Here is an 11,990-nt window from a genome sequence, read left to right as displayed (position 1 = left end):
TCCACAGGCGGGAAGCGGACTCGACCCCCAGTGGATGGAAGCGGTGGGGCCGGGGCCGGGGACACGCTTCTTGCCCTTCCACACCCAGCGGGTCTGCCCCGCTTGGATATTACCAAAGCGACCCGGCTCGGCTCTGGACCAGGCTCGCGGCCGCAGGTGTCAGGGGCTCCGTGAGCCCCACCGCGGGAGCACCCCCCCTTGGTTGGCCTGCCCTCCCTCCTAGTGGCAGGAGGCTGCAAGGCCTGCAGAGGTGACAGCCACCCTGCAGGTCTCGGAGCTCCAGCCTTGCATCTTCAGGTCATTCAGGAACTCGAGGAGGTGACTGAAGAACACTGAGCGAACGCATTTCCCCAGGGGTAGCGAGCACCTCTGGGAGACTCACGCTCCTTCCCTCCTGACAGCCTGTCTCAGTGAGCTGTTGTTTCTGGGACATCGAGGACACCAGGGTGGCCTTACGCGTCGGCACTGAGTGGGAAGGGACAGCCCCAGGGCGTCCAACCTGGCCGCGCGAGGGCCCCTGACGTGCCCACAGCCAGCTCTCCGGGCCCAGCAGCACGACCCACACCCGGCCCTCTCCCCTGGGTGCAGGGAAAGGGAACAGCCTTGCCTTGTTCATGCAGATCCTTGTTAAAGGGGATTTATTTTTGCTGTACCTCTTCTGGCCCCCAACTGCCCCCAGACAAGGAACAGCAGGACACAGACCAGGCAGCTGCCGTCCAGCTAAAGCCACGAGTCAGAGCTGTCGCACCACACAGCTCAGCATGTCACAGGAGAAAGGGTTTACAGACACAAGCACCCATGCGTGTGCACGGGACAGCCCCGCCCAGCACTGAGGACCAAGACCCCCCAGCCTCCTCCCTGGGCCTAACGCCCTCCTCATTTCCTCTCGGATCACAAAGCCTCAGCCTGCCCTGATTCAGGCTCTCAGTCCTGGTGGCCGTCCTCTCACCCCGGCAGGAGGCCCGCCTCCTTCTCCGCCAGCCGGCTGATGGTGCACAGGGCCAGGGGCAGGGCCGTGTTGGTGTCGCGGTGATAGCGGGGCTGGGACACCTCCACGCTGGGTGTGAGCACGAACTGGGCCACGCTGGGCATCTTCAGCAGGTTCAGCAGCTCGGTGGCCCGCGTGCGGACGGCGCCCGCGTCCTCCTCACCGTGCATGGAGCTCGTGGCCGGGCTCTGGGCCAGGGTCCTCATCTTTGACAGGAACAGAGAGACCCTGGGGACACGGGGGGCCCCAGGCCAGTCAGCTGCAGACATACCCCTCCCGTGCAAAAGGGTCTTGTGGAGGGGCCCAGCCACCCGAGACACCCAGCTAGTGTGGCTTTAGCTCGGGGAAGTGGGGTGACAGTGCTGACACAGCCCACGCCACCTGCGCCCACCGGAACCTTGTGCTGCTGACCCTGTGTCCGGGCGCCTGGGCCAGGGCAGACCCCTGATCCCTTGTGCTTTCCCCATGGGGACCCTGACCGGTACCTGGGGATCAGGTCTTGGCTCCGGGAGGCCAGCTTGGTCAGCGTTGTCATGAGCACAGTGATGACCTGGGGTGGACACTTGGGCAGGGTGGCAGAGGGGCGGGACTGGGTGACCTCGAACAGCAGGGCCTCCAGGCCTTCAAAGAACTTGTTGATCTGCTCCACGGTGCAGCGCCGGTCCCAGGACACCGAGAGGTACTCGCCGATGGCCCACACCTGCGGGGGCACAGCGCCTCAGCCCCCGGCCGGGCCTCTGGGGTTGGGAGAGAGCCGGGCGGCAGCAGGGTGGCCTTACCACGGAGGTCAGCATGCTCCCTGTGCCGTGGATGCCGCGCCCGCTGCCCACGAACTCCAGGAGCTCCTTCGCCAGCTCGACCACCAGGGAGGGGTGCAGCTTGCACAGGACCAGGAACTGGGAGCTCAGCACCCTGCCGGGAGGACACTCGTGGGCTGCGGCAGGCCCCTCGAGACCCCAGACCCACGGCCCCCCATCCAGAACAAGAAACAGGGGCGGACAGGACAGCCTCGTTCGGCCCCTGAAGTAACCTATGGCCCACTGGGAGGAGGCTGGGCCGCTCTGTACTCAGTCCAAGGCCCGAGATGGGAGTGGGGACATGCCTGCTTGTATCAGGCCCTCAGAAAGGGTCACAGATGGTCTGAAAACCTCCACGGAAGAGGGACTTAGGCCAGTGCTGAAGATAACAGGCTTGAGAGAGGAGGGACGGACACAGGAACATTCTGGATTGGGAACAGGGGAGTCTGTGCAGTGACCCAGGAAGCACCCGGGCTGGGTCTGGGGGGGGTGCTGGGGGTGGCAGGATGTGAACTGCTGGGGACAGCTGGAAGAGGGGCCGAGGCCCCGCCCAGGGAGAGCGGTGCTGCAGTGACCCCAGGGAGAAAGCGGGGAGTCGGGGCTGTGCCGAGCAAGTTGTGGGGTCAGGGAAAGCTCCAGGGCCGTGGCCCTCGAGCTGTGGGAGGGGTGAAGCCTCACAGGCCGACAGCGGGGACACACCTGTGTACTCGGGCTTCGTACTGGGGGACCTGGAAGAGTGAGTCGCTTCTCTCCAGGAGCAGCAGTGCCAGCTGGGTGGTCAGGGCCCCGTCGGCAAACTGCGGTCCAGAGCGAGAGGCCGGCTCAGTGCCACCCCAGCCAACAGCATCTTCTGCCGCAGCCACTCTGGCCCTGGCTCTTTCCGCCCGCCCCGGGGCTGCTCACGTGCCCCCTGTCTGGGGCGGGGCCGGGCCAGATGGGAGGGACAGGACCCTGGCCGGGGCTGGCCGGTGCAGCCCTTGCACGGGGACTCCCACGATCCTCCGCAGATTAGCCTTTCTTGCCACCGGGGCAGCTGAAGCTCAGCAAAGGGTGAGGGCAAGGCCACAGCCCTCGCTCTGGGCAGCCCCTCTGCCTGGGGGTGTGAGGCTGGGGGATGGGGCCTAGGGGGGGCTCACCTGGGTCACCGCCGAGAAGAAGGCCTGGAGCAGGGTGGGCACCGCCTCGGCGCACTGGACCACACGGGCACAGCCGGCCAGGGGCTGCAGCAGCTGGTGGAGCGGTGCTAACCTGGGGACACAGGTGGTCTGCTGAGCGCCACCCCCACCGCCCCTGGCCCAGCGGTGCCCACGGATTCGCTCTGAACACGGGGACCGGGTGAGCCCCAGGCCGGGGCTGCAGGAAGGGAGGCGGCCGGTGGGCTGTGGCCTGGACTGCGATCTGACAGTGCCTGCATCACCTCATCAGAGGAGGTGGCTCTGTCACCATGCGCATCCCACGCTGCCGAGCCTCACTCCTGTCATCAGCCACTCGCTTCTCCGGGCAGCCCTGTGTCCACGGGACATGGGCAGGGCTGGCACGGGGCTGCCGCTGCCCGGGCCTGGGGTCAGCAGGCCTGTTCCAGTCCTGGCCATCCTGCTCCTAAGCTGTGCTATGCCTCAGTTTCTCCCTGTCGAATGGAGTCCACACAGCGCCTATCTCGTGGGGTTATGAGGACTGAACTGGGAACAGAGAGCTGAGCACGAGGCCCGGTGCCCAGCGAGTACTTGGCGACATGGCCAGCGCCTGTGTGGTGGGGTGCCAAGGCTGTCTCTCCAGGTCAGCAGGCGCAAGGCCCAGGGTGGCGACGAGGGCCTGGCTGCCCCAAGAGTGGGCTCCGGCTGCGCAGAACCCTCAGGGTGCTCTTGAGCCCTGAGCGGGGCCGTGGGGCCTGCGGCGCCCAGCAGTGAGGCCCACCCTGGGGTCCCCGCCCGAGCAGCCCCCACCTCTCTGTGGTTCCTGCGGCCTGAGCACGCAGCAGGTGCTGGAAGAGACCCTGGAACCGTGAGTCGCGCAAGGCCTCCAGGCAGGCGGGGGTTCTGAGGGAGGCGTCCCAGAGCGGCCTCTCAGATGCAGCCTGTGACAACCTGTGAGGGGACAGCCACCAAGGCCGGGCTGACGTTACGGTAACTCCATGGTGCCCTGAGTCAGCGATGAGCCCCCGGGTAACCAGGAAGGGCCTGGGGGTCTGGCGCCCACAGGGTCGGGCAGGGGCCCGCTGAGTGGGAGACGGGCTGAGGGCTCCAGGGCTCTGGGGCTGCGTCTGTGGGCGACCAGGAGCCACAGAGAGGTGCTCAGCCTGGCAGGCAGCTCACTCCACACAGCAGAGAGGAGCCGGGGGAGAGAGAAGGAGGACCGTGCTGGCCGGGCAGGGGGACCGGTGAGGAGGGGCCGGGCATGCACAACCAGGCGGGGCTGGCAGTGGGGACCAAGAGGTCACCTGAGCTGCAGGTCCAGGGCCGCGGTCAGACAGGGCAGGTCCAGCAGCGTGTGCAGCATCTCCACAGCCGTGCCGGCGTCGACCAGCGACGGGAGCAGCGCCACAAACTCAGAGGTGAGGGGTGGGCTGTTCCAGGCCAGGAACTGCGGGGACAAGCAGGGCAGCTCGGGTGGGAGCCGGGAGGCCGAGGGTGGTGTGTGCAGCCCAGCAGCAGGCGCCTAGGGGCCGGCTGCAGAGGGGGAGAGCCGGTCATGACCTCACAGCTGCCGTCACGGGTGCGCTGCCATCTGGCAGGGGGCGTCTGCGTTGGTCCCTCCACCTTGCCATGTTTCACTGTGACCCATGTGTCTGAAAATACCCCTTCGATTTTTTACTTCGCTGTTCTTTTCGCTTCTGCGTTCCCTTTCGGACCAACAATTAAATCAGTCACTTTCCACTTCTCATCGCTTTTCTCTGATTAAAGGACAAAGTCTCCAATTGATTTTGAAAAGGCCATGTGGTGACGTGCCAGTCCCCAAAGAGCCATCAAAAGCCACCAGTACCAGAGGGTTGAACACAGGAGGCAGGGCTCCCAGGTGGAGATCCGAGGATGCTCAATCCGCACGGATTCTGTGGGCGCTAACCCACAGTTGGGCCCTACGATGCCTGCCTAAGGAGGATAGGCGCGAGGCTCCCCTGACGGCCACGCTGTCTATACGTCATGTGTGGACGCCCGGGCCGCCCACACCTCTCTCTGCCCTGTGGTCCAGGCCACCTCCCCCGAGGCCTGGGAGCCACCAGGCCCTGTGGTCACAGCCAGGACCCGCCCGGAGGCCCCGAGGGCAGAGGGGAGAGCCGGGGGCCTAGCGCACCCCCGCCCCAGCCCCCAGCTCCCGCCCCGGCCCCAGGACAATGGCACGTGCCTTGAAGAGATTGGGGAAGCTCAACTTGAGGATGCCGAGGCTTCTGCCGAACAGGGGGAGGTTGTCCCTGCAGAACTGGACGAACTCGAAGGCCAGCATGGGGCTGTGGAAGAGCTCGGAGGGGATCCTGGTGAACAGGTGCTGGTAGATGGCTTCGGTGTCCACGGCGGCTGCCTCCCCTGAGAGGCACGGGGGCCAGGGAGTCAGGGCGGGAGGCCCGAGGAGCAGCCGGCCCGACCCGTGGATGCCTCTCCTGCCAGGGGTGGCGGGGGGGGGCCTGCAGTCTCGGGCCAGGCTCCACGGCCACGAGTGTCACCCAGCCACGCCTAGCAACACGATGTGACCGTTCTCAGGAAGGGGCTGGTTTCACGGCACCTTCCGGAAACTGTCAGGAACTCTCACGGCAAAGAGAGTTTTGAGATCGACACAAAATTGACGGCATTTGAATTCCCTGCGTAAACGCACTTCACAATCCCCACCCCCAAGCCCCAGCCGCCCAGTGCTGGCGGTCCAGTGGGTCAAAGCAGCGCTGACCAACAGACAAAGGGAGGAGGGGGGCCACGCGCAGAGAGGGCCGCCCCGGGACTGGGCCGAGGGGGCTCACCGTGGTTCAGGAAGAACTGGGCGACGGGCAGCAGCGCCCGCACGCACGCCGGGTCCCCACAGAGCCGCGCGTGCAAGGCCTTCAGGCAGGAGAGGGTGCGGTACAGGAAGGAGGGGTCCTGCCTGCAGAGCACGTCCAGCACCAGCACCGCCTCCACCAGGCACTGCGGGGACGCCCAGGCTGCTCAGAGGAGCCGGTGCGAGCCCCTGCCCGCCCCCTGCCCCCCGGCCCTCCTGCCTCCCTGGTCCTTCCAGCCCCCCAGACCCCTGCCTTCCTGCCCCCCCACCCCGGTCCTTCCAGCTCCCCAGCCCCCCTGCCCTCCTGACCCGCCTGGTCCTTCCAGCCCCCCTGTCCTCCTGCCCCCAGGTATTTCCAGCCCCCCTGGCCCCCGGTCCGCCAGCCCCCCTGCCCCCCATTCTTCCCCCGCCCCTCTGGGCACCTACAGCTTTCTGCAGGTCAGCATCTCCCTTCCTCAGGGCTCCTGGGGGAGGAAGAAGGTTATCTGGTCTCTGTTTCAGCATCACAGGCCAATGAGAAGGCACACTGTGTTCTGGCAGCTGGAGGAGAGACCCCACCACCGGGAGCAGAGGAACAAGACAGGGCTAGCAAAGAGCCGCCCCTCCCAGGGGAGCTGGAGTCTGATGCCTGGTGGGCTGGGGACGCAGCCCAGAGGAGCCCAGGACGGGTGCTGCCCAAGGCCGAGCTCCCGGGGCTTGATGTCAGAAAACAGCAGCCGCCCTGGAGCAGCTGAGGCAGCCCCCGCGGAAGGGCCCCGGGACTCACGGCGGTTACTCTGCTCGATGAGGCGCTGGCAGTACTCAAAGGCCTTCTCCCGCAGCCGCTCCTGGGGGGGCAGCAGGCGGCTGGCGGTGGAGGCGGCCGAGAGCACGGACAGGGTGGAGCCCTCCAGCTCCGACCTGTCGTCTGGAAGAGAGGACAGGCGCTCAGCAGGAGAGCCTGCGAGGACCGGCCGGCCCGGCCCGAGGGTGGGAAGAGAGCCGCCGTTGCAGGTGACACGGCACTGGGCCCCTGCCTGGCCTCGGCCGCCGTCACCCTCATCTACGCCCTCAGTGACACTGGGTTCCCCCCAGGGGTCCAGACGGTCTAAACCACTGGCCGCCGTGCAGAGGGGGAGTTCAGTGAAGCTGCCCGAACAACGTTGTGACCTCTGCCCCTACAGGATAACTCTGGCTCCCGACATATCTGGGAGCCTAGCGGCTCAGCCAAGCGGCCAACATAACCCAGGGATACCCGGGTCCCCCAGCCCCAGCCCGTGGCCCACCTGTGTCGGGCGCGCCGGGGCCGCCCGGGGGGCCGCTGTGCAGCAGCCACGCCCGCAGCATGGAGAAGGCCTGCACGTTCAGCCACTGGTCCTCTGTGAAGTGCTGGCCCGTGGACAGCACCGTGAAGAAATCTGTGGCCACCGCCCCGTCCACCTCGGTGACAGGGCCCGGCTGCGGGAGGCAAGGAGGGATGGGGGGTGTCGCAGGACCCCTGGGCTGGGGGCTGTGGCCGGGAAAGGCCGCAGGCTCCCAGGTATTTGGGAGGGCCAAGACGAGGCTGCGTGTACCCCTGCCCGGCCCTGTCCTTGCACCAAACTGGGCGTCCACACTCTTCTAAAACTAGAAGCGCCCACCCTTTGTAAGGCGCGCACACACCGGCATCTGAGTTAACAATATGGCCCTCCGTCGGATAAGTGAGCCCCACCAACAGGCTCCGGGCCTCAACAGGCACCGCGTCATGGGCTGGGGGGCTGTGACCCCGTGTGACCCAAAGCACCGCCCCCTCGCCCGCCTGAGGAGAATCAGAAAGGAGGGATCATTCTGGAACCAGGGCAGGAGGCGCCAGGACCCTGTGGGCAAGGCCGGCAACAGCGGCCGAGGGACAGGGAGGTTCTTCCAGCGTCTCCTGCTCACCTGCCGGCCCCTGGGCGTGGAGAAGAAGCCCCCCGTGGAGTGCGCCAGCCCTTGCTGCAGGCTGGCATAGCGGAGCCAGTCCACCAGCCGCTTGCTGAGCAGGTTGGTCTGGTCTGGGGGGGAGCGGGGAGGGGTCAGTGCCGTGGGAACCAGCTCCATCCCACAGACTCTGCCAACAGAGGCCATGCCCTCAGGCCTGCCCGAGGAGGGTGAATACCTTCCTGGAGGGCGCCAGGGGCGAGGCCAATGACCTTCGTCACAACGGGAAGGAGGGGCCTTGGACTGGGCCCCTCCGGCTGCCGGCTCTCGAGGACTCGGAAGACGTGCTGGCCCACGCTTCTGACCTCCTGCTGTTTGTCACCCTGCAAACCCAACGCAGGTGGAATGTGACTCGCCTGAGAGCTTGAAGGACAGGTCTTTTCCTCTGAAATCTCGGGAAAGGGGACTGCCAAACTCTGACGGCTGCCGCTCTATCAGTGTCATTGATGTCACAGTGCCACCTCTGATGGTGCGGCCTGAATTAGCCTTCAGAGTCCCAGCTACTTCCCTAGAAAGGAGGGGGAAGGTGGGGATGGGGAGGGTGAGGAGGCAGGTGTTTCTGCTCATTCCAGATGAATCCGAGCGCCGGGTGTCCTGCCACAGCCGAGGCAGCCATAAAAACGGTCAAAGGCAAGGGGAAGCCAGACCGAGCCCGCCCGCGCGGCAAGTCAGCTCCCCTTTGGGGACCACAGGCCGGCCTGCGGGTTCTCTGAGGCCCCAGGGCCAAAAGGGCAGGCAGCCGAGTGGATGGTGACAGTCGCGTTACCTGGGCCAACAGCACAGAGGCCACCAGGCTCAGCTGCCGCGCATTCTGCACGTGCTCACAGGACAGACGCAGGCTGTCGCAGGGCGATCTCTCTCTCAGGATGGCGGCGCAGAGAAGCTGGAGCTGCTCGGGGCATGCGGGCGAGCAGAGCGTGGTCTGCAGCAGGTCCACACACGTCTGTTCCAGCCTGGGACGGCGAGACCATGGCGGGCGGCACGTCACACCACCGCAAGAGCTCCCGGACGGGGTGCCCCTGCCTGGGGCCTGCCACACCCCAGAGATGCTCACACTCACCTCCTGCTGTATTTGGTGGCCGAGACGATAAGGAAGAGCCTCTGCAGGGCGTCAATGGCCTCGGGCCCCACGTCCTCCTTCTGCAGCAGCTTGCTGACCCGGGAACAGAACTTCTTCAGCTCCTCATCTGGGATCTCCCTAAGCGAAGAAGACCGTGTCAGCGACCTGGCATCGAGGGACCCAGAAAGGCTGCCTTGAGCTGCAAGAGAATGACTCTCGGGCTGGGGGAAAATCCCCACTGAGCAGAGCAAGCTGGGTGTCGGGAGAGGAGAGCGACCACCAGCCCTTGACGCCTCTGTACTCAATCCACCAGCTGGCTCCCTGACCCGGCCCCTCGCTCCCTGGGACCCAGGATGTACGGGGACACTCCTGCCCCTGCCGGGCAGGGCTGTTGGGGAGACCATGGCCCCAGCAGTTTGCGACGACAAACCTCATTAACAGAGGCCTCACACATTCAGACTGTGTTCTCTCAGGAGCAGAAGTAAATCGATTGACTTTAGGAGTCTCATCCAAAAGTAAGGGAAATTTAGTCTAAGACAAGTTGCTTTTCATAAGATTCCTTCAGCGAGCCTTTCACCTCTGGGAACAAGACTCAAATCTTACATATTAAAGGATAAATATTATGATGCATGGTAAGACAAGCCAGTTATGGTTTCTGACTCTAAGACTTAACCTGTTTAGTTAAAAAATGGAGCCACTGAGCATCGATGAGGTAAGATACTGACAACGTCTCCAACAGGAAACCTGGTTGTAGGTTTCTATTTCAGTCCAAAAGGCAAGGAAAGGTAACTTGCCAACAAGTCACTGTTCTAGGGACCTCTGGGGGCTCTCAGAGAAGCCCCCACCCAGCTGTGTCCTCACCCACCACCCCCAAGCTTGAGCTCAGGAATCCGGAGTTTTGAACCAAGAGAAAGGGTGTCCCCTGCCTCTGGGGCTGATGAGAAGGTTCGGGGAACACCTGGAGCTGGGGGCCTGGGGTGGCCTCTTGTGTTTCCTGTTCTGACTTGGAAGGCTGGCAGGTAACCCCCATGGACTTCCCACCACTCCTCAACACTGCCACCCCCCGCCCCCCGCCCCCCAACCCCCCGCCCCCCGCCCCACAGTCTGCATTGTTTTAGCTCATTTATCCAGAGTTGGGTCCAGTCACCCACAATCTAAAGAAAAGGCACACGCAGGCGAGGAGAGGGAGACAGCAAGATGAGAGGCCGGGGCCAGGTCTGCTTCCGACTGTGACAATGAGACGGAGGGAGCAGCTACCAGACTGTCTCGCAATTATGATGGAGAACCTTTCCCAGAACGGTGGGACCCCTCATCCCAAATTAATCCCGTCCAGGACACTCTCCAAATCACAAGATTCTTCCTAAAAGGCCAATCTGCTCAAACCCTTGGCTCCCCGCTGCTTTCAAACCCACACTCGTACGGACGCCACCAGCCTTGCAAGGCCCGGCCCTCCTCACTCCTTCAGGAGCCGACGAGTCCTGTTCCTCCTGCTTCTGACCCTTCGCACCGACCCTCTGCCTGAAATGCTCCTGACTCCTTCCCGGGCTGGTAATGCCTCACTCGAGCTTCTGATTAGTTGTCCTGCGCTTCTGGAAACTTCCCCTGACCTGGTGCACTCCCCTTTCTTCCCTTATTCTTCAGCTTACAAGAAATGCTTCTGATGACTTTTCCCGCCCCTGCTTTCCATCTCTGAAAAATTGAGGGAAACTAAAATTCACTCCAAATCCCAACTCCCACAGCTTAGCCATTTAAAGTGCCACCAAAAATCACAAGTTTCATTAAAATAAAATATATAGTGGAAACTGGTAAGAACTGATAGTTTTTAACTCTCCTCAAATCTAACAGAGAAACTGTATACCTCATACGTTTTACTTACAGATATTTACCCATGCCCTACCCTCAACCCACCCAAGACAGAGCAACAGAAATACAAAGTTGAATAGTGAGGGCTCTTCCTTCTGCCTTTCATTCCCTGAATTTGTGACCTTGAGCGGAAGGTGAGTTGGGAGGGGTCAACCCGATGGGGCTCTGAGTGGGTCTCAGTTCTCACCTGCCTCTTGGCAAGGACTTTGGGGTGAACCTGCTGCATGTTGAGTGAGATGCTAGAATTGAAAGATATCTATTTTTTCACTTAACACAGCCCCTAAATTTAAGTGAACTTGAATTGGAATACTGGAACCTGAATATTGGACTATTTCTCCAATATGGAAAAACAGACAGACGACGTTGGACTTATTGGGAGATGGTGCTGCAAATCCATGAAATGCTTCCCTAACAGACTTTCAAGGCTTGTTTTGACCATAGACTTTTGCCCTGTCCACAGCCTTTAGACCCTAATGTGCATTCAAGATCTTGCCGCCCTATAATCACAGCAGCCGCGGCCATCCAGTCTTTCCCACCCACTGGTCCAGCTCCGAAGCCTGCTTTTCAGGTTTTTTTTTTTTTTTTTTAAAGTTCACCAGGGGCTTGTGGTTCTGGCTGCATTTTCCTCTTTTACACAAGTACCCTCAAGTCTTAGGCTGTCTGATGGACTGTGGGGTTTTGGTTCTAGCCTACATTCTGCTTTCTCCCACTACTGGTTAGCTGGTGAGGAAGGGGCTACTGACTAGTTAGGGGAGCCCAGAGTCAGCTCCCCGCTGGAAGACCACTCAGGGCGTCCTCAGGAGAGCGATCTCTCTGGATCACAAAACCCTCCACGGCTCCCCGAAGCCCTCGGAGGGTTCCAACTCCTGAGCTTGGCGCACGGAGCTCGCACGGCTCACTCCAAGCCCCCGAGCCTCTCTGCAGCTTTGCGCTCCCGACCTGCAGCAGCTGACAGCTCCTGGCTACCCTGCTTCCTGCCTTTGGCCAATCAAGCGGCGGGTCCCACACCACTCCATCGCCACCCATCCACCGGGGCGCTGCTCCGGCGCCACCTCCTCCGGGGGCCGCTCGACCCTCGCGGGCCTCCTCGCCCCGAGCCTGGCCGGCGCGGTCTCCCCGTCCCCGCCTGGGGAGCGGGAGCAGGCGGCCTCCTGGGAGTCGCCGCGCCCCGGCCCCGCGCTCAGGCCGCCCCCGGCGCCCCCCAGGAAGGGCCGGCGCACCTGGCCTGTCGGAGCAGACTCTCCGCCCCCGCCGAGAACATCCCGCCGCAGCCGCCGGGAGCCGGGAGCCGGGAGCCGGGAGCCGGGAGCAGGGCGCAGGGCCGCAGCACCGCCGGCTTCCGGGTCGCGTCACGTGCCGCGTCACGTGGGCGGGCCGCCGACCA

At 63.5% G+C, this 11,990-nt stretch overlaps 1 protein-coding gene across 1 annotated transcript; it reads right to left on the bottom strand.

Moving 5' to 3' along the window:
• Positions 1–611: 611 nt before the first annotated feature.
• AP5Z1 (adaptor related protein complex 5 subunit zeta 1) lies at positions 612–11,986 on the bottom strand. The gene is made up of 17 exons (XM_008544205.2): positions 11,827–11,986; positions 8,744–8,881; positions 8,450–8,636; positions 7,862–8,006; positions 7,645–7,757; positions 7,011–7,182; positions 6,512–6,652; positions 6,172–6,209; positions 5,729–5,891; positions 5,125–5,303; positions 4,223–4,365; positions 3,729–3,869; positions 2,922–3,033; positions 2,485–2,582; positions 1,768–1,900; positions 1,474–1,688; positions 612–1,216 (listed from the first exon to the last, which is right to left on the bottom strand). Exons 1-17 carry the CDS (start codon positions 11,865–11,867, stop codon positions 946–948), a joined length of 2,430 nt encoding a protein of 809 aa, XP_008542427.2. The 5' UTR covers positions 11,868–11,986; the 3' UTR covers positions 612–945.
• Positions 11,987–11,990: the final 4 nt, after the last annotated feature.

The sequence above is a fragment of the Equus przewalskii genome, chromosome 12, assembly GCF_037783145.1.
Source record: "Equus przewalskii isolate Varuska chromosome 12, EquPr2, whole genome shotgun sequence".
Classification (NCBI taxonomy): Eukaryota; Metazoa; Chordata; class Mammalia; order Perissodactyla; family Equidae; genus Equus; species Equus przewalskii.
This window is presented reverse-complemented; position numbering and strand designations above follow the sequence as displayed.